This window comes from Oreochromis niloticus, linkage group LG19, assembly GCF_001858045.2.
Source record: "Oreochromis niloticus isolate F11D_XX linkage group LG19, O_niloticus_UMD_NMBU, whole genome shotgun sequence".
Taxonomy (NCBI): Eukaryota; Metazoa; Chordata; class Actinopteri; order Cichliformes; family Cichlidae; genus Oreochromis; species Oreochromis niloticus.
This window is the reverse complement of record NC_031983.2, coordinates 23,182,861-23,210,046: the sequence shown is the minus strand read 5'-3', so window position 1 is coordinate 23,210,046 and position 27,186 is coordinate 23,182,861. Positions and strand designations below refer to the sequence as shown.

The 27,186-nt window shown below is 41.4% G+C and overlaps 2 protein-coding genes across 2 annotated transcripts; one reads left to right on the top strand and one right to left on the bottom strand.

Moving 5' to 3' along the window:
• The first annotated feature begins 5,136 nt into the window (after positions 1–5,136).
• On the top strand, positions 5,137–12,643 carry fosl2 (FOS like 2, AP-1 transcription factor subunit). Its single transcript, XM_003445448.5, has 4 exons — positions 5,137–5,944; positions 8,315–8,569; positions 8,729–8,836; positions 10,265–12,643. Exons 1-4 carry the CDS (start codon positions 5,816–5,818, stop codon positions 10,811–10,813), a joined length of 1,041 nt encoding a protein of 346 aa, XP_003445496.1. The 5' UTR covers positions 5,137–5,815; the 3' UTR covers positions 10,814–12,643.
• A 9,459-nt stretch (positions 12,644–22,102) lies between these two features.
• On the bottom strand, positions 22,103–26,152 carry LOC109195788 (G-protein coupled receptor family C group 6 member A-like). Its single transcript, XM_019348513.2, has 6 exons — positions 25,989–26,152; positions 25,632–25,905; positions 24,699–25,460; positions 23,857–24,069; positions 23,666–23,780; positions 22,103–23,034 (listed from the first exon to the last, which is right to left on the bottom strand). The coding sequence occupies exons 1-6, from the start codon at positions 26,150–26,152 to the stop codon at positions 22,103–22,105; spliced, it is 2,460 nt and encodes an 819-aa protein (XP_019204058.2).
• Positions 26,153–27,186: the final 1,034 nt, after the last annotated feature.

Genomic DNA, 27,186 nt, shown 5'->3' with positions numbered 1-27,186 from the left:
TTTAGTTACTTCCATGTGTAAATGAACTACTGTCGACCATATTTGCATGTAAGCCAAAAGTGATATCAATCTTCTCATTTAACACTTCGCACTTAGCAAGAAAGCAAATGAGGTTCTTTCCCAAAATGTGAAAGCTTTCATTCAAGATAAAATCAATGTGTTTAAATACCGAGTGATAGTGAAAGGATTTTTAAACTAAATTTAGATTTTGCTACAGAAAACAGTTTCTGTTAATGCCTTTAGTTGTTTTGGGAAGCTAAATTTAGTAATAATAATATTTAAAAGTGTTCAAATTTATTGTGAACACAATCTCTTATATTTAACTCAATATGTCAACCTCCTAAAACACAGGCTGTCACTTTTCTCCTAGTTTATAATGAAGGGTTTGCTGCTTTATTTTGATATCAGAACTGACAAAACCACATCCTCAGATTGTGAGTAAAGCTCCAATCTTGTGTAAAATAAGTAGCTCTTTTTGAGATTCTCTGTGCAGTGTTTTGAGCCATGTCTGTCCAATGCAGTCCATCAAAGTCAGTCTCAGGTGTTCCTGAATGATTGTCATAAGTATTTAATTAATTGTTTTGCTAAATGGGATCTGGCATTAAGGCTGAAACTACACCAAAGCAGGCCAGTTGTCTGAGTGGATTAGAATTCAGTCCATATGGATGTGGCTAGGGTGAAGATGTTGTCGAGCAGCTGCTGAGCTTTTTGCATACCTGAATGATGTGAGTGGCCTTATTGGAGAGTATGTGGCCAATGAATTCATCTTCTTCTCTCTGCAATCCCACACTCCGGAGGTCAAGAACGTTCAAATTATCCCTCTGCGCTGCTGTGTTTGACTGCTTTACATGAGTCACCACAGCAACCAGTAAATGAAATCACTGAAGGATGCTTGCTTCAATTCACAGGAGCTGTCTGCCCGTCTGGCATCCAGCCTCCTCTTTTTAAAGCCATGTTCCTGCACACTGGGCTTCCTGATGAAACCGCTGATTAGATTTCCATTGAAAACCTCCAACTTGCACAAAACACTGTGACAAAGGGAGCACATGTTTGCCACAGCATTGTCAGTGCATGCGCAAGGAGGGTATCGGCTCCCTGCTAGATTTTGCTCGGCTAACTCTAAAAATGCAATGAACTCGGTGTTGCTGTTGTTGCGTAATCAAACAGCATGTGAAGTGTGTTAACAGGCCACTAGCACAGTCCCACTGTCGGTCACTCTGATTGTTCTTTAACTCACTCTCTGTGCTCACAGTCAGCACTTTGTTACCTACGTGTGTCCTACTGGCTGCACCTGAGCTGTGAGATTAGCCACACTGATCATGTTGAGCTATTATCCAGGTTAAGGTATTACAACATGACAACATGACAGGCGACTGACGGCAAAGGAAAAGGAAAACAAAGTGATGCAAGGGCAAAAAAAAAAAAAAAGTGAAGGAAATATGTAGTGAATTCTGAACAGTCTCCTCCTCTCTAGAACACTCAGCTGTTTTCCAGAGAATTATGTAGCAATGAAGTGACTCAGTGTGACTGTAAATGCACTTTTCAGGAGGTTTGTATGTCATTTAACCTTCAAGTCACCCAGTTGTATATTTTTACACGTCCTGTTATGAATTTATGAAGTGGAGAAATGTTTCTTACCATAAATTGGTCATTTTACAAACAGAAGGACGTGTGTGTGTGTGTGTGTGTGTGTGTGTGTGTGTGTGTGTGTATATATATATATGTATCTATATATATATATATATATATATATATATATATATATATATATATATATATCCATCTATCTATCTATCTCATATATATAGTATATATATATATAATTAATGTATAAATATATACACATACATTAATGCAGTCTATCTTTCAAGCTCAGGTCCTCCAGCAGAGAGAGGCCTGGGAGCTTGAGGGTCCTGCGCAGTATCTTTGCTGTTCCTAGGACTGTGCTGTTCCTAGTGAGTGTCAGTACCACAATCCAGGATGTGACAACAAACATCCACGAGTACATCAGAAAGATGGCCGCGTGCTCAGTGACTACCTCGGGCAGCGGAAACCCAAGAAAGGGAGCAAGAGAAGGAACCATCATGGAAGGACAAGCCCCTGCATGAGACCCTCGTTCTTGGGATATATACTATATTTCTGTGACTAAAATATATTCATGTATGATGTATTACTATACATAAAGCCTATAGACCAAGCTTTCAGCAGTATTCAAGCCATTAAAATAATCTCTATCTGTACCATAAAAATATACACAATAATGATATACACATTATGATACTGTATGAATACTATTCCTATTTAAAAAAACTCAACAATAAATCAAATAAATAAAAAACAGTATATAAACTGTGGTGCAGCCACTTATCATGCAATACATCTCTATGAGGGGGACTGCAAATGAGCCAGAAAATTATACCAAATGAAATGTTTTTTACACCCTCAGTATTTATTTATAATCAGATGTTCTAACTTCTGGTTCTATGTGACCCCCCAAAAATGTTTCTTCTTCTTGGATATCTTGGAAATGTCCCTGGGTGTGGGAAATTGGAAAATCAAAGCATTCAGTACTTGTCATGGTTGAAGAACAACAAGAAACTGACTCCAGGGTGTATCTTATTTTAGGGTAATAAATTGTTTGTGGCACTGACAGCAGGAACACTCAAACAGCAGTACAATGAAAATCACACAGCAAACTTGCTGCAAAGATTTCTATACAGAACAGAACTGCAAAAATTTTTACAACGTAAAAACACCACTTTATTTTAGAGCTGAAAGTACAGCATTGTAATTTAACAACGATTATTTTACAGCACACTTAACGAAAAAAAAAGTACTCTGCTGGATCATTTGACAGCAATGATCGAAATTAATAGGACGTCTTGTCATGGATTTGTTATTATTACTACGATCATGCTTGCGAAACACTTCCAGTAATCTTGGGGATTCTGATGTTATGATGACCTGCAATATAATCCATAACATGCCCTATATCTAAGATCTTGTTGTGCAAAATAATGTGGTTGGGGAAAAAGGAGTCAAAAGTAGCTTTAAAGTACTCATAATGTGCTACACAACAGAAAAAGTGAAAATCAAAAAACAACCCAACATCAAAGGGCTGTGATCCTACAAACGGAAAACGCTGTGTGACTGATGTCTATGATGCATGATTAGATGATCATTTCCTACTATAGGCCATGTTAGGTGTTTTCATGAAATGGGTTTTGTTGTTAAGTTGTAATAACTAAATAGGTTAGCTCTTATTAATATATTCTGTTTGTACCCCCCCAACCTGGATTGACTGCCCTTTGTTTACAATCTCCTCATTCGGATTTATGCGGCGGTACCTGAAGGCAGCATTAGGCATCAACTCTCCTGCGTCACGAGCACCTGAAGCGCGTCGGCCGCGGCCAGGTAAGCCTCTTGCGCACGGACGTTCAGTGGACCTCTTGCGTGGACGTCAGGCTGAATGAGATGTTCTGTATAACACAGATTCCTTCTGATGTGTGATGGATAGATAAGCTGACCTCATTGCGCACATTGACCAAACACCCTCTTGTGTCACCTGACCCCTGACCTTGGGCTCCTTGAAGCTGCAGTTTTTCAGAAATCCGAGAATTTGCGATTAAACTCCAAGAAACTGAAGACAAACTGGAGCAGCAGCGTCTGGCTGACTGACTGTTGCGTGTCCCAGGATCCTCAAAGATCAAACTTGGAACCATATAGAAGTTGTCACAGTGCCACATCGTGCTTCTCCCAAATTGACGCCCATGGGTGCGTCTGAAATGATATTACGGCATTAATTATGGGATGGCAGATTAGATTACCCCCCCCCCTTTAGCTATTTAGCAGAAAACGCGTCGCTTAGCAACACCGCTGCGTTCAAAAGATTAACCATTAATTAATATCATTCAGATACAGAATTACTCAACATCTTCGGGAAACTGAAACGCACGACAGGCAGGGCGTCATAGATCAGTGCGCAGGTCAAAAGGTAATGGGGCGAAAATGAATGACACCCAGTAACTCTGGAAAGGGTGACATATCGGAGAGCTGCAGTACCTACAAGTGTAACTGACGTCTTCACGTTATGAGCAAGCGAACAAAGTGAGGCAACGAGCGGCTGGCTGGTCACCCCAGAAACCCCCCGCAGATTATTTTCCCCTCAGCGCAACTTCCCCCGGTTCAAACTTTCTGACGGGAGCGAGGCTTTCTGGCAAAGACGCGCGCGGCACCAGCAGTTATGGTGATGCAGATTAAAATAGGAACCGTGGCAGATGGGATTAGACTTAATGCGCCATTTTATATCGTGTAACGTGTCACATTCTGGGCGCTGCGCCCTTGTTTATGAGGTGCGTCCGAATTACAATTAGCCCACATTTCACCGAGATTCCTTTGAAGCCGCCGTGCTGCACTAACCGGCGGGCCACATTAATCTGACCGTCCGTGTTGTGTGCCACCTCTCTCCAAATTAGGCACAATGCGGCGGCGCCAAAGCGCACAAAGGTTTAATTGTGCAGAAACGCCGCGTGTCCAATCGCCGAGTGTGTTTATGAGCAGCAAATGAAAACTGGTGGACATGAAATAGTTACACCCACCATGACACCCCCTCCTCTCTGTCTTTATTTGATTTATCGAATTTTCAGGCTGTGCACAGCTACAGATATGGATTTCATTTTGAAGCTGAAAAACTTTCAATAAATGATTTTACTGCGCAGCACTCGCTCCCGGTGTGTGCGGGTGCACGCGTGTCCGTGCAAGTCGCTTTAGCTTTAAGTTTCTAAGCTTTAATGTGTCGGTTTTCCATCACTGCTGGGTGGCCGAACCTGGACCGGCGAGCTCTGAGCTCCGAGTCCGGACCACAGCGCGCGAGGGGAGGGAATCCCTCCAGTGTCTGACGCTTCCTTTACCAAGGAAACCCACACGCGCTCGCTGACGCAACTGCCCATTTTAGGAAACATGCGTCAATGGACCCAAGCAAGTCAGACAAATAGTGAACTCCGCGGCAGCACTGACGTCCGTAACAAAAAATAAACCCCTCCACACATGTTCTGGACCACTTTTACCAAATCCCAGCTTTTCGGTTTTCTCCCTGCTGTCCGCAGGGCGCAGGATGGTGATAACGGATCTTTTCTTTTTCACTGCCTTTTGGAGAGACAACCCCTCCCTGCTGAAGTCGCAACGCCCATGCGTGACGTAGGCTCTTTCGTTGGTGTTGAAAAGCCGTTGCAGTTCTTCATAGTGCCATTGAAGTGAGTCATCTCTAGGAAGTGTGGTAAAAAGGAAAAGAAAAAAAAAGTTCGAAGTGTTCCGTGAGCAGCAGAGAGAGCTCAGAGGAGTGTAGCTGGCAAGGCGACGGAAAATATTGAGAAGAGTAGAGAGGCAATAGGCTTTAAAGCGAATGTTAACCTGTGTGAGTCACTCTAACTACATGTTTGATTGTCGCTGCTGGATCTGACTGCTGAAGGTGTGCTGCTGACTTTAAGCTGAAGTTTGCGCACCTGAGAGGATCTTTAGCAGCGTAGTGTAGGTTTACCTGCGGCTCCAGGAAAAAAAAACAAAACAAGAAATAGACTCTACAAGCAGGAATAATACACAAGAAAAAAAACGATTTGTATTATAAGTAAAATGTTTTAGGTTAGTTTACAGGAGCAAAATTGCACTTTTGTTTTTTTCTCCTTCTTTGGAAATTAACGACTTCTCGAATCAGAGGATTTTTTTTTTCCTGTTGGTGCCTTTTTTGCATCGGGGATTTAAAAAAAAAAAGGCTCTCAGAGCTCAAACAGTGCACTGAAATCTTCCTCTTTCCTGGATCATGTACCAGGACTACTCCGGGAACTACGACACCTCGTCCCGCGGCAGCAGCACCTCTCCGGCCCAGCCAGAGTCCTTCACAAGCGGCAGCAGCACGATCGGAAGTCCGATCTCTACCTCAAGCTACCAGGTAACAGAAGGAAAGGACTGGCTGCAGATTAATCTATTAATGAATGCATTCTGGATAACATGAAAGTGTCAGTTCGTTCTTGTGCAAAGTCCAATTTTTAGAAAATTATTCCATCGTGTTGCTACTTCCAGCCATTAACTGAATTTAAACAGGAATTTTCCGGGTCGCCTGGAGACACAAATCCGAATGAACCCAGTGACACGGTTCGTATCAGTGACTCAACAGGGGCAGTAGTCAATCTGTGCATAGGCGCAGTCTGATAATATTACAATAATTTTGCTTTTGAAATATTTAGACACTGATTATTTTATCTAATGTTAAATTTCTCCATTAGTGCGCACCGCAGCTGGCGACAATGCGCAAGTTTGCGTAAATTTATGGTACAATTGTCTTATCCCAACAATTTAAAAAAAAAAAAAAAAAAAAAAAAAAAAAGACATACAGGGTGGTTTGTGCACTGTTGCAGGGAAATTTGGCACACTGGAATGAATCCGAGTCTGTGATTTACAGATGTTAAATTCCCCTTTCTTTCTGCCAAATTCACTGTGCGTTTGTAAAACAGGAACATTTCTGGGGTTTTTGCCAATTTTCTCACAGAGACGAATGCGTGTAAAGCAAATGCACACCTGAGCTTTTTACACTTTTCATGCTGCGGTAATGATAAACTAGCTAGAGATGAAGCTCATGGTGGATGCAACAGGCATTTCGTGTTGGGCTGTGAGATGTCTGATTTCAATATTCCATATGTGTTGCTGCAGAATTTGACCCAAGTTCCGTTTAAGTGTCCACATGTTTTTATTCCACATGGAATCAGAGTCTAATTCGACCAGGCGGGTCTCGGGCTGCACATGCCACATTTTCTCCAGCTGGAAGCGCGCTCTGACTGGGAGCGCAGGGCAATCAAAAGCCCGTTCTTCCTCGCTGTGTTCACGGTAGTAATTGTAGAGATACATCTAAAACACCAAAATCTCATAAGGTTACGCTTTTACATAGTCTGAGTGAGACTTTAGACACAGTTGAGGTGTGCCAGTGTAATGCCGTGAAGACGCGGTATCTCAAAAATACGAGGATATAAATCCGGGAACAGGCATGTTGTTTACCCCCACACCCTCTGCCGTGCAATTCTGTGGAAAAGCCTCCTCAGGCTCACGCAACATTACGGTAAAAGACTTTTGGACAGTGTGTATCATTGCTCTGGTTCCCTGTAATCACACGCTGGCTGCCTGTTTCCCATTACAGGGTTGGAACATGAACTCTTCGCTAGTTTATGGAGACATATGAAAACGACCCCCCTCCCCCCGCGTGTTTTTGCAAGACCAGTATCATTTTAATCAGACTTGTTTGGCTCTAATGTCATGATTCCACTGAATGTCCTTTGTAGGCAGTTATTCATTTCCTGGTTTATATGTATTGTAAATTCCAGTGCTCTTATTCTGAAGCCAATCTGGCCCAAAAATTCCACTCGCATAATTCTGGATAATATGTCTGGCTTGTTACAGCTGGCTGCTTCCCCCCTTACTGGAACTGACCGCGTTTCACATGTGCTCGACAAATGCAATACACAATGACTCACCAGATAAACAAAGTTGCAAGAGACTGCCGGGATATCCGACGGAAAGTCGGGAATAACGGGGATGTGGGGACGTGCGTAATTTACGCACACAGGCTGGCATTCCTCCTTTTTGATACCAGAAACAATGATCTAACATCACTTCTCATGTTGATGTGTTTGTACAAGACCTTGTTGCACAAATGTATATAGGCACGATATGTAAAATGTTTGTCTGTATGAGAGTCTGAACAAAAATCTACCATTCTGGAACACATTATATCTTGAGATGTTCTCACATCTCTTTTTTTTTTTTTCCACTATTCCCCCCCCCCCAATTGTATGTTTGTTTGTTTTTTTTTAAACAATCTTCTGTGAAATAAATTTAATAAAGTTTATTCCATTAAAAATATAATTTTACATTTCCCATCTGCCCCGTCAAATCAGAAGTGAACTTAAGAAGACGTGAAATGGCTCTCTAGTGCACTGTTATGTCTCATTGTAGTAAAAATGAGATGCAGTGGACACCTTGGGCTTTCCCACATGAATCACTGCATGTGTCACTGTTTCACTCCAGGGGTTACATACAGTGTTTCGCCTATGTGGACTGAATCACTACTATAAGCTTGAAATGTGGAAAAATGTGTGAATCTGATGACGGTGGGTGGTGGTGTGTGCATCTCTGTGATGGTACTCTAAGCACAGCAGAGATGCTTCTGGAATAGACCAGAAGCAGCACATTAGGAAATAAACCTATCCTCTTCTGGAGACTTCCCTTCATCATGCATCCCTTTTCACCACCTTTTCCCTTCTCTTTCCAGAAGTACAGGGTTGACATGCCCGGCTCCAACAGTGCCTTTATTCCCACAATCAATGCAATCACGACAAGCCAAGACCTGCAGTGGATGGTGCAGCCCACTGTCATCACCTCTATGTCGAACCCATACTCCCGCTCCCACCCATATGGCCATCACCTGACCAATGGTCCCAGTCTGCTTGCGCACAACCCACTGGCTCGGCCTGGGGTCATCCGGTCTATCGGGGACACCAGGAGAGGACGCAAGAGGGATGAACAGGTAACGAGCCAAAGCTAACCACTGCAAAAAAAAAATCTCTTTGATTGCTATTCTGCTCACACCGAGCTCCTATTTATGCTCTTCGCTTCATATTGATTGTGTGTGTGTCTGTCAAATACCTCATTCTACCTTTCGTGCTCTTTCTTTTCTCGCCTTTAGCTGACCCCAGAGGAAGAGGAGAAGAGGAGGGTGAGGCGTGAGAGGAATAAGTTAGCCGCGGCAAAGTGCCGTAACCGTCGGCGGGAGCTCACCGAGATGCTGCAAGGGGTGAGTAGAAGACCTGCGCCAGGAGATCACCATCAAAATGTTCTTGTTTTTGTCTTCATAGAAAAATATCACAAATATAAGTGCTGCAGCATCTTGTGGTGAGAACCATTAGCCAGTAAAGCCCCGTGCTTCCTGTTTTGTTTTTTCTGCAAACTTTTTCATCTTTAACATTTTGCAGAAAAACAAAAAGGAAACAGAAATATATTTGCATACACAGAGAACACGGTGCACTTGTTTAGAGGCCTGGCAGGAGTCCAGATTCTTGATGAGTGATTGAAGTCCACACCTAAATTTACAACCTCACATTACTGGTTTGACTCTCGCTGCGTCTCTGAGTGCAAGGTCTGAGTGAAGAGATGACAGGCAATGAAAAGCTTTTTGTCTCGGCCAGCTGTAGACAGAGGTAGGGCTGTCTCACAGTGCTGCCTGGCAGACAGTAACGGCATCTAAATGGACTAATTACCCAAATTACAGTGAGGTTGAGCTTGTCAGGCCTTAAAAAAAAGAACCCAGGAATGGAATTTGCTGCAGGCAGCTGTCTCCATGAATGCAGGACATTTTGTAAAAGGGGCAAATTGCTTGTCTCACAATCCCAAATAGGGGTATACAGCATGCACACACACACACACACACACACACACACAGTCATACAGTCAGCCAATGCTTCAAGGAAAAACAAAAAAATAAACTGCATTATTCATACACCTGCTTTAAAAAAATAAAAACCAAGGAGTGTTGCTTTTCAGTGACATTAAATTGGAGTGTTCGAACTCTCTGAATAACTGATACTATCACTTTAAGAGTCTCGCTGTGCGCCTCCTGTCTTGGCTCTTCGCGTACCACTTCCTCATACCTTTGCCCATGAGTCAAAGTTCTCAGACAGCATGTCAGCTTATCTTTATGTCTCATGTCTCACAGCCGATGAAAGCCTTTATGGTGTGGATTTGTGTCTTTTGTGTCTCACGTTAATGACACACTGTTTGATGCGGATCTCATTTCTCTGAGACACAGACAAGGCACAGTCATTATGTGGCGCTCAAATTCAAGCAGAAGGCTTCGAGATTACATGTTGTTAGTCCAAATGGTTCATGACAAATTTCTGGGTTTAATAAAATTGTGGCGCTTGGGAAAACTGAAGCAAACAGACAGTGCCCTCTTTTGGCTTCTCAGAGAACCACACGTACAGTCTGGAAACTTCATATCACATACTTCATAAGTGCTGAAGATCATTTTATCACCTCATGTTCATTAGTAAGATGTTGCATCATGTTTTTATTAAGTTTAAACAAATCGCCTACCACTCTTTGGTGGTGTGGTGATAACAGGGATGAAGTTCCTCTGTATTTATCGTCTCTGTATTACCGCTGTCCGATTAAGGTGAAATTCAAGTGTTAGTTCTAAACTTTACTTCATATTTTCATTCAACAGGAAACCGAGAAGCTGGAGGAGGAGAAGGCAGACCTGCAAAAAGAGATCGAGACCCTGCAGAAGGAGAAAGACAAGCTGGAGTTCATGCTTGTTGCCCACAATCCCGTGTGCAAGCTGCCCATCGAGGAGCGCCACCAGCCATCCGGGCAGCAGCAGCAGTGTAATCCGCTCCCACTCACCATGCGCACCAACATGGGCACACGGGCTCAGATGAACCAAGTGGTGGTGAAGCAGGAGCCCGAGGACCGGGACGAAAATATGGGCAAGCTTCAGCGCTCAATCATCAAGCCCATTTGTCTGGGAAGCAGCAGCATCGGTGGCGGGATGTACAGCCCAGATGGAGACAGCCTGAACACTCCAGTGGTGGCAGCATCTACTCCGGCTGCCACACCAAATGCTCCAAACCTCATATTCACCTACCCCAACATGGTGGAGCCCGAAAGCCCCTCGCCCTCTTCTGAGTCCTGCTCCAAGGCCCACCGGCGCAGCAGCAGCAGCGGCGACCAGTCCTCAGACTCCCTCAACTCACCGACCCTCCTGGCCCTCTGAGCGAGGGCTCGGCGCGGCGCGGCTGAGAAACAAACACTGTGGCTGAAAGCAAACACAAGGATCGACTGCGCGCCCTCGTCCCCACCCTCCCTCCGGTGTCTTTAAAGACGCAAGAGCACACTGAAAAGTCCAGACCAAGCTGACCATGTGAGCCGTTTCCCCCCCTTTAGAGGGAGACCCACAAGGGCTACGCTGCGTGTTTCTTCTCGTTCTGCTTCAGTGTAAAAAAATTTTTTATCCGTCAAAGTGTGTGCACCGACTCTGAAAAGCATCATCCCTTCACCATTTCAACTCCAGAGTGTCAACGTTTACTGGGCAGACAATTCTGAAGAAAGACATGCCTGCATTTGGCAGCCGTTGGTTGATGTGATTACAGCAAGAGAGCGCGTTCTTAATATATATATATATATATTTTTGAAAATGTTCAAAAAGCCATGTGGCCGACACTTGCACTCTGCCAAGACGAATCAATAAATAAATCACTAAACGAGGTCAGCTTTCTACTGGAAGGGGAGAAAGAGACAATGAGCAAAGACTTCCTCTCATCTCTTTTTCCACTTCGATTTGTCCTTTCAGAACTTGATTCAGGAAAAGAGTGTGTGGACATTCCTGATGTTCTTTCCATCTCTTTAATTGTATTTATGGCCTGTGCTGATTAAATTTTACAGTGTTTTGTTAAGACATTGTCTTCTCCTTTAATCTGCCTGTAGAAAAGCAAAGCGGTCATCCGCAGGGTGACCCGAGCACTCCTCAGTGTTGCAAAGGATACGAGCCAACTTTCAATCAACGACTAGTTCCTACTCTCTACTTTCTATTTTGCCATAGTGGCTTGACTTTACAGTAGTATTGGTGTGCTTTTCCTCAGTGATTCTGTACCTGAACTTTACAACCTGTTTTTGACAAAGTGTATGTGATTTACATTGATGTCAGGGATATCTCTCATGTGTAGTAGAACCCAGTTGTGAAGAGCGTTGCAGGACTGCTGGCTGCTGATTGGTCTAGCCAAAGTGTTGCAGAGGTGGTACTTTACTAAACTCCGTCGCTTCAAGAGAGGTTCGTCTTTTCGGTCGAAGAGTTTGAACAAAACCCTCCTCGGCTTCTTTGTGCCGTTCACCCTCTAAACAAAGCGCTTACCTTTTTCCAACTCTGGTCAGGTTTCAGAAAAGCCGGAAAAAAAAAAAAAAGATTTTTATGACACGTGTAATCCTGTAATTCGTCCGTCTTTGTCTGAAAAGGAGGGATTTTGCTTAAATTTGAAAAAGCCACTGTGGTCTAGACTGTCGCCAGCTGCCAATGATGTCAACCCTGTTTATACTGTGTTTGTAAATCTGTCACTTTTAGTAAAGAAATGATGTTTAAATTCAACTCAGATGTGGTGATTTATGGGTGCATGAATACAACATCGAGGTACTCGGTTAGAAACGTAGTGGCTTAAAACGAGGGCCAGATGTGGTTCACTTTACGAGAATAAGGAAGGGATACGAAGACTCTCTCAACAGCTGGCCTGACATGAAAGAGTGGACACCTATGACACTTCTTTGTCTTTATTTTTATGTGTGTAACTTAAAGGGTTGAGGGTTTAATGCACTGAGAAGGACACAACAGCGATATCTGAGACTTTTTTCTTTTATTTTTTTCGTTTACTTCAGACATTCCTAATGACTATAACGTCAGGGGTAAAAGGAAGGTGCCATTGCAAACCTTTTTGCTGTGAGAAGAATAAGGGATATGGTTGGGAGAGTTTTGTTGCGCTGGTTGCAGAAAACAGACTTTTCAATTCAATACAAGCTGCTGCTACTTGTTTGGAAAGGTTCGGTAATGGTTGATTTACTGTGGCTGGTTGTTATCCTGCATAAGAAGGTGGAATGATAACCAAAAACATCACCATGTCTGTATGTTGAAATATTCTCGAGCCCCTCGACACACATAGGAAAGCCATTGACTGTAGATCTTCTACTGTACATGTCATCTACTGTCTCTGTCCTCTGTTTTACTATTACTTCTTTTCCAAATGCTTTAACTGTTTAAAATGATTCAAAATTAATAAAAAACAGCAATATGTATAGCAGTGTTTGTTAATTTAAAAGAATGATAATAAAAAAATAATTTTCAACTTGGGTTTTTGTCCTTTATTGTTTTGGGTTTTAAAAAAAATGCATTTCAGACAATTAATATTACTGCATTAATTATTCTTTGTTTTAACTAAACCAAAATACTTTTTTTTACATTTATACTTAGATGAACTATCAAGTGAAAAGCAACACAACAAAAGGAACTCAAGAGCATCGTAAATATAAATGAGTATTAAATTTTCGGTGAAGGTGTTATGTTCAAAATTGTTCACAGAATATATTTTAAGAATATATTTGAGTCATATATAAAAAAGACAACTTCTTGTGTCATCTCGTCATCAGAGTATAGCACGAGAAAGCGGCCCATTGTGCTAAAATAGCATATTATCTACTAGTGCAAAAGATCTCAAAGTCTGGTGACTGAGTGGCACGTTAGGGAGTGAACATAAGGTTGAGAGAGCCAAATGAAAAATGCACCCATCAAATGAAATGATTGCACATTGAGCTTAAACTAACCTTCCAGTCAGTACAAAAGAAACCCCTGACAGCTTTGGACTTTACATTAGGGTCAAGTTTGCCATCATCTTAGTTTTAAGGGAACAAGCTTATTAGCAAGTGGAATATATCAACTGTATGGGTGCAATGCACAGAAACAGACATCTTCTAATTAGTGCTAATAGCCCAATAAAATACCAGAACTTCACTCACCAAAATGACAGCCCAGCGTACTTAGAGGGTGCGTTAGGGCACATGGCATTAGAAATGTTCCAAAATGCACTGACAGGTATTTTGCCTATGAGGTATAGAGAATCATCAGCTGATTCTGTGTTCACTTAATAATTTAAAACATGTGAAAGTGTGCATAATCATCTTAAGATCTGTCAAAGCACAGGATAAACTGACATTCTGCAGGCTTTACCGCAAAGCACACAACTGCAATATTATTTATTTATTATTTCTTGTGTTTCTTGTGTGTCCAATTTCATTGTACTGTTGTACTATGTATGACTGTGCAATGACAATAAAGAGTTATCTTATATGTATATTTTAAAGCCAACAGTCACTAAATGGGATATAATAAAAAATGACTTTGCTATCATGGATAATGATAGCATGATAATGATTTAAAATTCACCTCTTAATATGTTTGACTTGAATATCAGACACACTACAATTTGAGCGTCTCTTAAAGTATTTGGCCTTTTATGAAAACCAGTGTTTTAAATCCAAACATGAGTATTTGCAGCCCCCAAGTGGTCAAATACAAGTATTACAACAAAATGTTGGCGTGGAAGTGGAAGAAGTTGGGTTTAAAATCTGCAGACCATAAAATATTACAGATGATATTGACATCATCCTCATCATCATTCAGTCATTTTGATGGTTTTCTTCTGAAGGACAAACTTGTGGGCAGCACGCCCAGTGGGTGGTGTGGTGATTAACACTGTCTCACAGCAAGAAGGTCTTGAGTTTGATTCCACCACCTGGCCGGGGCCTTTCTGTGTGGAGTTTGCGTGTTCTCCCCATGTTTGGGTAGGTACTCCGGCTTCCTCCCACAGTCCAAAGACATACCTAGTGAGATTAGGTTAACTGGTATTTCTGAATTGTCCGTAGGTGTGAATGTGAGTGCAGTGCTAGCACATAGAGACAGACAAAAGACCGGTCCAGGGTGTACCCTGGCCTGTCCTCAGCTACCACTTCACCCTGTGGTAGCTGGGATACTCCAACTCCAAGTTCTGCTGTGGCTGGGATTCTGGGTTCTTTTTTTCTTGGGGACAGGATGTGGTCAGGTGACCTGTGCTGATTTGAGGTTATTCTCCAGATTTTGTAGCTGGGTTTCTAACCGCGAGCCAGTGAAAATCTAGTACAGACATGGACTCTACCAAATGTTATTTTTAGGATTGCTCCTCATCTATAGCGCCAGATTGATGCAGTATAAACTTTATTGGCATCTACGGCATGAACATGTAACTGAGATGAGATTGCATAAGGGACGCTTGCAGGCATTGTGCACATGTGATGTCACGTGAAAAACCTCAGTTGGCATGACTTTTTCATATTTGCATGAATTACGGTGATATGGTATGGATTACACAGGTATCAGTTGGGATCACCATGTCTGTTCCTAAAAGTCAGTTTTAACTTCACACAACAGAGGTAGAATGTACACTATCATCTTTATATATTCCTAAAACGTAGTCTGGCAGCTGATTAAAAGAATTTGCTGATATATGTAGCTGTTTATTTAACTGGAAACTCTAACAAAAGATTTAAAGTCTAGCATTACTTCTATACCTTTCGTATGAACAAAATCAGATTAATTACAACATTTCACAATCATAAATGTACTCATTTAATAGTTTTTCTTTTTTCCTTCTTTTTATTAGTATGGATGTTGTTGTGATATCTATAGAAAATTTAAAAAGAAATGCAATCAGTTTAATTAAATGTATTTTTGACATTTTTCCCTATTTCATCTGTTTGTTAGCGAATCGTCATGGTCCTGAGTCTCATGACTCAGTGTTTTCTGTTTATTAATATTATCTTATGTTCTTGTTTATTCTGGTTATGTATTTTGTTAAGATGTGCTAGTTGTTAGGTTTTGTTCCAGTTCAGTCAGGTCTCTGTGTAAAGCCCGTGTCTCTGAGTCTGTGTCTCTGCATGTGTGTTGCGTTCCCTGTTTTATTTTGAAGGTCTTTGTCTTTGTCAGCTGTGCCTCCCAGCTGTTTCCTCTTGGTCCATTTCACCTCCTGTATTTGGCGTCTGCATCTTCCCCTGCTCGTCGTTGCGTCGTCCCTCATTCTACACTGTGTGTTCTGTCTGCCAGCTTGCCTGTCTGTTTAGTTTATTTGTATTCTCAGTTTAGCTAGTTTTCTGTTTTGTTTTCTGCAATCCAGCAATAAAGCCAAGTGTTTTTGAGTTTTCGTTTGCCTCTGTGAGTCCTGCTCTTGGGTCCACCATTCCCGCCTGCCTTCACACAGCTGTGACACAAATGAACTCAACTCAGTCCTGAGTGAGGGGCCAGACACACCCAAGTAAGCAACCTCAATCAGAGCAGGGATACTGTGGCCCCACCTTGGACCAAGGCCTGGCGAGGGGCTTATTTAAAATGCCTAGTGGTCAGTCCTTAGCCCATGGGACCACAGCAGAGTACATCAGTTACATTAAGAGTAACAGACATTGATATGAATTTTAGCTGATGGTGCTTAGATTCATTCACTAAATTCTACCATTATACTAACTTTAAATTGTAAAGTAAAAAGACAGTTTCGGCAGTATATGGTCAATGTATTGTATTGTTGAATTCAGTTGTGCAGTAAACCTCAGATCAGTAACAGCAGGTCAGCTGATCACAGCCTGTACACAAAGAAAACTGCTGGTGCAACAGCAAATGTTAGTGTGTTTTGGACATGAAGTCAAAGTATTTCTTTCTTCATACTCTCTTAAAAGCTTTAGTTAAATTGGAATATTTTAAGATATTACTAGCCATGGTCATCGTGCAATAAGTGTCTTTAAAAAGATTTCAGGACTACAAACAGTGAATTGATAATTGGATTATGTGAAAAGACATAGTCCCAAAAAAGCGGTATATTTGAATAAAATAGAATTTAATAAACATCAACCACTAAAATAACCCCATCAAAAACATTGTGGGTCCATGCAGGTACAACATGTGCATTTGTCTATCAGCTCTTCTTTCTTGTTTTCTGGTCAGTAGCTGTCATGAACTTCCTCTTGTGAATCATTTGCATTGTCAGAGGTTTTCGAGCTCGATGCAAAACAGTCCCTCGAACTTAAATATTTCACACATGAAAACAAAAGGGTGATTTAAATCGCTCACCGACTACGTCACCAGTATTTATTCATATTATTGGAAATGACTCAGCATATTGTGACTGATATCATTAAAAGGATCGCTGGTTTGTATTTTAATTCCCATTTTAAAATATAAGCATTTTGCTCTTATGTCACTGTACTGTCAATACAAAATACAGTCAGCCCCAGATTGCAGCAAGTGTCCATCTGAGACATGAAGAGTCAGGCACGGGGTCACCTTAATTTCTCCAGATGTCGGATGTCTCATGACATTTGAGAACATTAGGTTAATGCAATAACTGTCTTGCCTTGTTCATGAAATGTGCCATATTTTGAATATATCTGCATGTATGTATATGCATACATACATACATTTTATGTGTGTGTAGATACATATTTATACATATGCCCACACTGTATCATTTATAATTTACTTGTAAGGCACCATTGTAAATGACTCTGTGGGCTATAAATTGGTCACTTCATTAAACAAAGGTATCTATGTGTATTAATAAGCTGCTATGTGACAATTTAAAGGAAAAGCTAAACTGATATTCTGCAGAGTGAGGGGTCCTTTTGTCTTTAGTTATTCGGTCTTTTGCTTGCATGGTTTGGATCCACTTCTTCTCCAAACAGAAAGAACAAGCGCTTGACGGAGGGAAGGAAAAACTCCCTTCTAATAGGAACAAACTCTAGCAGAACCAGGCAGAACCACCCTTGCCCCACCGGTAAAGCCAGCTATCTGCTTTGTTGGGGGTGAAGAGGATAAGATAAGATAAGATAAGATAAGATAAGATAACCTTTATTAGTCCCACACGTGGGAAATTTGTTTTGTCACAGCAGGAAGTGGACAGTGCAAAAGTTATGAAGGACAATTAGAATAAAATAAAAAAGAATAAATACAGTACACAACTGTACAGAATAGAATAAAAATAGAATAATATATACAGTAGAATAAATAGAGTAAAATATACAATAGGATAAAAATAGAATACAAATGTTATATACAACAGAGTGAAAAATACAACGGTTGCCAGAAAGATTATTGCACATTGTGTTATTGCACATTTGTGGATGTGTGTGATTGATCAGTTAAATGCTTTATTGTGGAGTCTGACAGCAGTGGGGAGGAAAGACCTGCGAAATCTCTCCGTCCCACACCGTGGGTGCCGCAGTCTCCCACTGAAGGAGCTGCTCAGTGCTGTCACAGTCTCATGCATAGGGTGGGAGATGTTGTCCAACAGGGATGACAGCTTAGCCACCATTCTCCTGTCACTCACCACCTCCACTGGGTCCAGAGGGCATCCTAGAACAGAGCTGGCCCTTCGGATCAGCCTGTTCAGTCTCTTCCTGTCCCCAGCAGAGATGCTGCCTCCCCAGCAGACCACACCATAAAAGATGGCTGAGGCCACCACAGAGTCATAGAAGGTCTTCAGGAGTGGGCCCTCCACTCCAAACGACCTGAGTCTCCGCAGCAGGTACAGCCTGCTCTGCCCTTTCCTGTAGAGGGCGTCTGAGTTATGAGTCCAGTCCAGTTTGTTGTTCAGATGAACACCAAGGTACCTGTAGCTGTCCACAGTCTCAATGTCCATACCTTGGATGTTCAGTGGTTGCAGTGGAGGATGTTTGTGCCTGCGGAAGTCTACCACCAGCTCCTTGGTTTTACTGGCATTGATCTGGAGGTAGTTCAGCTGGCACCAGTCCACAAAGTCCTGAGTCAGTCCTCTGTACTCCTTGTCATCCCCATCAATGATGAGGCCGACTATTGCAGAGTCATCAGAGAACTTCTGCAGGAAGCACTGGGTGGAGTTGTGGGAGAAGTCTGCAGTGTAGATGGTGAAGAGGAACGGAGCCAGAACCGTTCCCTGTGGGGCCCCCGTACTGCAGACGACCCTGTCCGACACACAGCCCTGAGTCCTCACATACTGCGGTCGGTCGGTGAGGTAGTCCAAAATCCAGGTAGTGAGGTGATGGTCCACTCCTGAGTTCTCCAGCTTGTCCTTCAGAACCGACGGAAGAATGGTGTTAAAGGCACTGGAGAAATCAAAGAACATGATTCTCACAGTGCTCCCAGCGGTCTCCAGGTGAGCGAGGGAACGGTGCATGAGGTGAATGACGGCATCATCCGCTCCAATGCCAGGCTGGTAGGCAAACTGAAGTGGGTCCAGTGATGAGCTCACAAGGCGCCGAAGCTGAGCCAGGACCAGCCGCTCCAGGGTCTTCATCAGGTGGGATGTCAGAGCCACCGGCCTGTAGCTGTTGAGGTCCTTGGGGCGTGAAGTCTTTGGCACTGGAACAACACAGGAGGTTTTCCAGAGCTGTGGGACTCTTCCCAGCCTCAGGCTCAGGTTGAAGAGGTGCTCCATCACACCACACAGTTGGTCCGCGCAGGACCTGACGACCCTCGAGCTGATGCCATCTGGACCCGCTGCCTTCTTGCCATTAATCCTCCTCAGTTCCCTCCTAACCTGGGTGGATGAGAGAGACAGGCTGGAGCCTTGTGTTGGTTGTGTATTGGATGCTGTTGTTGGGGGTGGGGAGGAGTGAGCAGGGTGAATAGAGGAGGTGTGAAGTGTCTGAGGTGTCAGAGGTGGAACAGCAGCAGTGGGGGAGGGTGAGTCTGCAGCCGATGTTGGAGACTGCCTCATGGCTGAATCAAATCTGTTGAAGAAATGATTCAGTTCATTTGCCCACCTCACATCCCTCCCAGGCAGAGAGTTAGGATAGGGCAAAGGATGCTCAAAAGAGAGCCAGAGATTAATACTAACTATTGATTAAATTCAAACTGGCTTATAAACACAAATTGAGCAGAAAGAGGTGAGTGAAGCGAAAATTATCAGTACATCATGGGAAGCCATCAGCAGCCTAGGCCTTTTGCAGCATAACTAAGCAAGGGTTCAGAGTAACCTGATCCAACCCTAACTGTATCGGAAAGCTTTATGAAAAAGTTTTAAGCTTAATCTTAAAAAGGTGTACTTAAAAGTCTCAAAATAGGAGCTGGTTGAACAGAAGAGGGGCCTGAAAGCTGAAGGCTCTTTTTTTTAAATAAGATTCTGCATTTAACAGGGAGTCAACAAGGGGAGCCAGTACGGGAGAAATATGCTCTCTCTTGCTTGTACCTCTTTGTACTCTTGCTGCTTTTTCGTTTTCAAGGATCCCAATATCAATGAATTACGGTATGAATGAATTACAGTGCTCCAGCATAGAAGTAATAGAAGCATGAACTAGTTTGTCAGCATGACTGTGAGACAGGATGTTTCTAATTTAAGATATTGTGCAAATGCAAGAAATAAGTCCTGCATATTTCTTTAAAATGTTTGCACTGAGAAACATATCCTGGTCAAAAATGACTCGGAGATTTCTCACACTGTTACTGCAGGCCAAGGTAGTGCAATCCAGAGTATGTATCTGGTTAGACACAAGTTTCTAGGATTTTTAAAGCCTATAGAAACAGTATAAATACCTTAGAGGTCATCCAGATCTTGTTGTTTTTAAACTATTCCTGCTGTTTAATTGGTGTGTGTCATCTGGCTTCATGGATGGATAAAGCACGGAACCATGTGGAATTCCACAGTTAACCTTACGAAAAAGATCATCGCCAGCAGTATCGAATGCATAGAGATGAGTCCACTGTCAGAGGCCAAAAGAAGATCACAGATAACCTTCACTAAAACGTTTTTGTTTATGCCAAATAAGGGGATATTATTTAGAAAAATGGTGTCTGGAGTCCCAGAGAGTCAGAAGATCAATGACAAAAATCACTAAAGCTTTTCTTTTAATCTTTAACAGGACACTCTTGATGTTATTCCCTTTAAAATGTCCCTATTCCATGTACAGTGGTCCCTCATTTATCGCGGGAGTTCCGTTCTAAAAATAACCCATGATAGGTGAAATCTGCGAAGTAGCCAACTTAATTTTTTAAAATTATTATATGTGGTGTAGTCTACACTGCAACCCATGAGAGAGCAGTATGCTTCATATAACTACATTCAATGAGAATTAAGTGATTTAAAGTAACCAATCACTAGAAATGTTGTCATTCCCTTTAGCTTGGTTGCTGTTTAGACGATGTTGCCGACTGTTTTTGTGCCATTAAATCTTGAAAACGGCACCTGAGCAAGTCAGTGAGAAGCGTAAGGATTAAACTATCAAACTGAAATGTGATTACTTTTAAGTCAAAAGAAGTCAGAATTATATACCACTTGACACAAATAGCTAATTTGTATTTGGCAAAAGATCAAAAGTTAGCGCTGCATGGCTCTAAAATGTATTCCAAACAGGTGCTCATCAGTAGAATGAAACAAATCAATAAAAACAGAAAGATTACTAAGGTTAGAATTTAAAAAGATACTTAGTTACTGACAGCTACCTGACAGGAGGGGCACGACATCCATCCACCTGCTGTGCACACTGTAGATGCTGCGCAATAATAATTGTTTCTCACTTTCTACATAATAAATAATAAATTGAAAGTGACAGTAGATTTTTGTTCTCCATCTCTTATTTATTAAACATCAACCACCAAAACACAAAGCGTAAATGGGATAACACCAGTTAGAACTGATGATAAAGCCCTGAGTGGTTTATCTCGGGGTGTCACACTCCCCCTCTTAAAACCGAAACCTAGAAAAAGCCAAACTGAAAAAACTAATATCCAAGTCAAATATAAAACACCTGTATAACACATTCCCCATAAACTAATGCTACGACAAAAATTCATCTATACTTACACCCAGGCTATCTATTTTACCAGCTATGATGTCTCCATAGGAAACTTTAAGTTTCCTAACTTAAAGTTGTATCAACATATTTTTGTTGGATGTCATAAATTGTAAATTAGCTATAGTCTATATGTTTTGTATAAGTTCATTTTCCCATCCTAAAATGAACAACTTTGTGGATGATTTAAACATTTCGTTGTTTTTGTTTATGATAGTTTCTTTTCTGCTTTATTGGTCACCTGTTTCATTTTGTTAAGGCTTAAAGTTTACATTATGAGGAGGCCTCTTTGATTTCAAGACGGCTCCTAATAAAGGGAAATTCTTGTGCCTGATTGACAAAAGGGCCACCCGGAGTGCCTCATGGTCACAGAAAGAATTCCAACTGTCTATGGGGAATAGCCCATGGCTTCCTGGATCTAAGGCCACAGTAAACACTTTCCTGATGATAATATTACAACTGGAAATTCCTGTGGCCAGGGTGTACCCAGCCACTTGCTCACTGAGAGATGGGATAGCTTCAGCACTCCCCTGTACGCACATTACTCTGAATTGACTATGACTATGTAAATGGTTAGAGTCAGAAAGGTTGAAATGGGGTAACAGAAAGTCTTCAATATCAAGGGCCTTACCATAAACTGCCAGGGAATATAACATGACTCCAAGATTTATTTCTTTGCAAATCAGTGTTGTGTGCCAATCACAGATATGCCCTTCCGCTCATAATGCTTCCTAATGTACTCAGTGATGGCGCTCTCTTGGTTAAGCTCTTTCCTGAACAAGATAATAAAACACTTGGGGGCCAAGTGACTGAAGAGGATACTGAAGCAGGAAGTAAGGATGGCTGCACCTTCTACTGCTGGTTTGTACTTCCCTGACATGGTGAGATAAAGTGGGAGGAAGATGATCCACATGACCATAAACAGCAGCATACTGATAGTGATTAAAGAAGCATTTTTGTACAAGTCTGGCAGCCGTCTACCTTTGAATGCCAACAGGAAACAAATAAGTGCCAAGCAACCATTGTAGACTAACATGGCTGAAAAGTACCCAAAGGACGTCATCTCACACTGGTGCAGGATAGTTGTGCCCCCTTGCGTCTCTTGAGGAGTGGGTGGGTTGACGATCAGCCATGACACTGACACGGCCACCTGGATCCCAGAGACAACAGTCACCAGCACCAGTGGTTGATTTAGCTTCTTTATCCAGGGCCCTATCGTCAGATCAAAGTTGAAGCCCAACAAGATTTGAAACAAGTTGGCCAGAATGCAAGAGATGCAGAGGGTGAAGACTATACCAAAGAGCGGCACACCGACACAGTTTAAGTTCTGAGTAGGTCTGTCAAGGAAAGTGAACGTAAGACAGAAGCCGGCCAGCAGGGATAGCAGCTCAAGGAAACACATATAACCTCCGACTGCCTTCACAGCGGGAGTTCCAAGATTGATTGCAAACAGAACAGCAAACACAACAGTAATAATGATCCCAGTGGCTGCCAGAGAACAGAGGATGATCGAGAAGGGATCCAACCACGGGAGAAACTCATCTGTTTTGTTCAAACACTGATCCAACCTTTCAGACGAATATTGCCTTTCACTGCAGGGTTTACAGTCTGAACCTGCACAGAGAAACAAAAATCATGTTTAAAAGCATGAAGAAAGAGAAAAAAATTTCTTATTCAACATGCAAAAGCCTAAATGTAGACCACTTGGTTTTAAACATGGAAGTACAAAACTGTAATATCTTATTACAGAGCAAAAGTGTGAGAGTAATATTTGAAAATATTTGGAAATTAATGTAAAAACTGGTATAGGATATTTATGGAAATGAGGCCATGTTTAACAAATATACATAATCTAAAGAGGATGGACTTGCTTTAAAAACACTATAGTACTTTATGGTAATAATCAACTTTATAATCGTTATTTGTTTTTTGTTTTTTTTAAAGAACAGTAACAATGTTTACATGCTAATCTGTTTTCTTAGAAGTACCTTTATCTTTGTTTTAGTTTCTGTGTCTTGTGTTTGAGCTGGTTTATGTGGCAAAACTGAATTTCAAAGGTTTATTGCTCAGATGTTAATAAAACAAGTGTCCACATGGTAAGAAACTATTCAAAAGTCAGTAGACATTATTACTTTACTGTGAGAATGATGTTATGTAATTCTTGCAAATAAGTATCCTAACTTTGCATTGCTGTGACTATATAGGATTATTAAGCACAGCATAATTTAGATAATCATCATCTTACTGTTTCCAGGGGAAAACTCTCCAATCACACATGCAACACAACTTCGACAACACTTCCCCTCCGATTGAAACTCGTATCCTGCTGCACAGGTTTTTGAGCAGTTGTAAGCGGACACCTTAAAAGGAAACAATTGTATTACTACATGATATAAATTATTTTGTGAAATAAATTAATGTTAGTTGTCTTCTCACCGTGTCATTTATCAGGTTTTTGAAAAGATATAATGGGACAGTAATTTTTCCATCTGGGCTGTATTCTCCAATAGTTTCTATTTTTGCACCCTGTTTGAATTCAGACTTGATCCAGTATACGATATCATATCCCATCCTAGGATCTCCATCACTATTGAAGGATACGTGTGTAGTGTTCACATTAAAGTTGACTCTTTGGATTTCTGAGAGAAGCTGTAGAGATAAAACATAGTGAATCAACCAACCTTTTTTACACACTAAAATATATAGTTTGAAACAGTTTCCTGTTTTACTGTTAGTAGAGAAAGGTTGTGCAACAATAACAGAAATATTGGTAACTTGTGGCATTAAGAAGCTAATTTCCCAAAATCTCAGGACATTAAAAAAGTGATCAGCAGCAAGTTTCAAACCATTTAAAGCCAAGAATGTGATGACAAATTTAAGGGTGCTCTTTGAAAAATATATTGCAGAAGTTACCAAATTTCCCCTTGTGGGACAATTAAAGGATTATTCTATTCTATTCTATTTCTATACAGGGATATGCTTGTGTAGTTCTCTTCCTGGTTTTGTGTATGTGATAGGGAGAGTGGGGGTGGGGCCAAGGAGACAACACACCTGTTAGCAGTTGGTTAATTGTACTTTATAGAGGTTTGGTGCTAAACCTTTCACTCTCTTCTCCCCAGCAAGTGGGAGACTGATTTTATTTATCCTTATTTCTTGCAGATACCAGATACTCTTGATAATCATGCAAATTTATTATATAATCCTATTTAGGGACAAATGTATAAAAATGATTTGTCCAAGACAAACAACTGATAACCAACAAGCTATCTTTACTGTACCTCTGAGGCCGTGAATTTGGAGCTATGTTCACACTGGTGGGTGTCACACTTCAGCAAGCGTCTGAGCCCCTCACCAATGACTTGAACAGCTAAATAGATCCTATAAGATTCATCCTGGTCGATGTAAGAAGCCAGACATTTCTTTCTTCCTTCTACAGACTGATTTGAACAAAGTGGATTCTGCGTCAGGTAATCTTTGAGAAGGGCGTTTTCAGTTCCATTAAACATCGACATGACATGGTCTTTAAAGCCAGGCACCTCTTTCTGCTTAAATATGAACCCAAAAACTTCTCCTGCCAGCTTGATGTCTGGCATTGCAGAGATCTTTGGAGAGCTGGACCATGCATCACTTGCAATCCATGTTCTGTTGACTTTGTGTCTAATAGCTGCTTCCAGGATGATTTCAGCATTAGTGTCCTTTGTGAAGAGGATGATGGCCTCAGCGGAGGAGTTTTTGATTTTTTCCAGTAGTTCAGTCAGCTCAGTTTGGGTCTGGGAGTTGTTTGTCATAAAATCAGCTGACAAGATTTGAACAAATTCAACACAGATGTTTGTGTCTTGGCTGAAGGTGTCTTCAAGGCTATCACTGCCAAACAATCCATACTCGTCATCACTTCCCACAATAATCACTGTTTGCCAAAGAAATGTCTTCACCAGCTCAACAATACCTCTTGTCTGATATTTATCGCTCGGTACTGTTCGCAGAAAAGTGGGAAACTTGAACCTGTCGCTGAGAAACTTACTAGTTGATGCATAACTAATCTGTTAAACAGACATAAAGATACATTAAAATACATCAGTTTCAACAGATATACAATCTAAAGATTTATTTGCCAAAATCATCACATTTCTACTGGTCCTTATTATTATTAATGTCTCTTTGTGTTTCTAACTGGGCTTTGTAGGACAGTATCAAATGAAGAGAAAACAAACCTGGGCAACTGATGACAGAGCAACAATTCGTGCTACAGCTATGGATACTTCCGAGTACCTTTCTCCGATCACCACCTTCATTTGGGCCTCTGATGGTAGTAAACAGCTTTGTGGGTCTGACTGGTTATTCAGTAGCTCGAGAGTCGCTCTCACAGCGAGGCTGACATCGCCACAGGTGTCATAGATGTCGTATCCTATGGTGATGTTAGGTAGCTTGATTTCTCTGATGGCGTATATCATCACTTGACTGCGGAGGAACATTTGTACATCATAGCTGCAAAAATGGACAGAAGACAAATTAAATTCACAAATCATTTATTTGACACTAATGAGCTGATGAACTGAGGCAGTACTTACTCACTACAGGAGAGAGGTCCAGAAGTGTTAGTCCTATTGGTTTTTAAGTGAATGGGGAAAAGTCCTCCAATGATGATATCTCCATGATAGTAGGCATGCAGGAGACTATTTTCTCCAAAAGAGGAGTGAAATACACTCATGAAAAATAACCCCATCAAAAACATTGTGGGTCCATGCAGGTACAACATGTGCATTTGTCTATCAGCTCTTCTTTCTTGTTTTCTGGTCAGTAGCTGTCATGAACTTCCTCTTGTGAATCATTTGCATTGTCAGAGGTTTTCGAGCTCGATGCAAAACAGTCCCTCAAACTTAAATATTTCACACATGAAAACAAAAGGGTGATTTAAATCGCTCACCGACTACGTCACCAGTATTTATTCATATTATTGGAAATGACTCAGCATATTGTGACTGACATCATTAAAAGGATCGCTGGTTTGTATTTTAATTCCCATTTTAAAATATAAGCATTTTGCTCTTATGTCACTGTACTGTCAATACAAAATACAGTCAGCCCCAGATTGCAGCAAGTGTCCATCTGAGACATGAAGAGTCAGGCACGGGGTCACCTTAATTTCTCCAGATGTCGGATGTCTCATGACATTTGAGAACATTAGGTTAATGCAATAACTGTCTTGCCTTGTTCATGAAATGTGCCATATTTTGAATATATCTGCATGTATGTATATGCATACATACATACATTTTATGTGTGTATAGATACATATTTATACATATGCCCACACTGTATCATTTATAATTTACTTGTAAGGCACCATTGTAAATGACTCTGTGGGCTATAAATTAGTCACTTCATTAAACAAAGGTATCTATGTGTATTAACAAGCTGCTATGTGACAATTTAAAGGAAAAGCTAAACTGATATTCTGCAGAGTGAGGGGTCCTTTTGTCTTTAGTTATTCGGTCTTTTGCTTGCATGGTTTGGATCCACTTCTTCTCCAAACAGAAAGAACAAGCGCTTGACGGAGGGAAGGAAAAACTCCCTTCTAATAGGAACAAACTCTAGCAGAACCAGGCAGAACCACCCTTGCCCCACCGGTAAAGCCAGCTATCTGCTTTGTTGGGGGTGAAGAGGATAGGGCAAAGGATGCTCAAAAGAGAGCCAGAGATTAATACTTACTATTGATTAAATTCAAACTGGCTTATAAACACAAATTGAGCAAAAAGAGGTGAGTGA

Excerpts from the sequence above, each read along its gene's own strand:
- fosl2 (XM_003445448.5), top strand. The coding sequence starts at position 5,816 with ATGTACCAGGACTACTCCGGGAACTACGACACCTCGTCCCGCGGCAGC. Across the intron at positions 8,570-8,728 it reads GACGCAAGAGGGATGAACAG|CTGACCCCAGAGGAAGAGGA; the intron begins GTAACGAGCCAA and ends TCTCGCCTTTAG. Across the intron at positions 8,837-10,264 it reads TCACCGAGATGCTGCAAGGG|GAAACCGAGAAGCTGGAGGA; the intron begins GTGAGTAGAAGA and ends TTCATTCAACAG.
- LOC109195788 (XM_019348513.2), bottom strand. The coding sequence starts at position 26,152 with ATGTTTTTGATGGGGTTATTTTTCATGAGTGTATTTCACTCCTCTTTT. Across the intron at positions 25,461-25,631 it reads CTCTGTCATCAGTTGCCCAG|ATTAGTTATGCATCAACTAG; the intron begins GTTTGTTTTCTC and ends TCTGTTTAACAG. Across the intron at positions 24,070-24,698 it reads CCAAATTCACGGCCTCAGAG|CTTCTCTCAGAAATCCAAAG; the intron begins GTACAGTAAAGA and ends TTATCTCTACAG.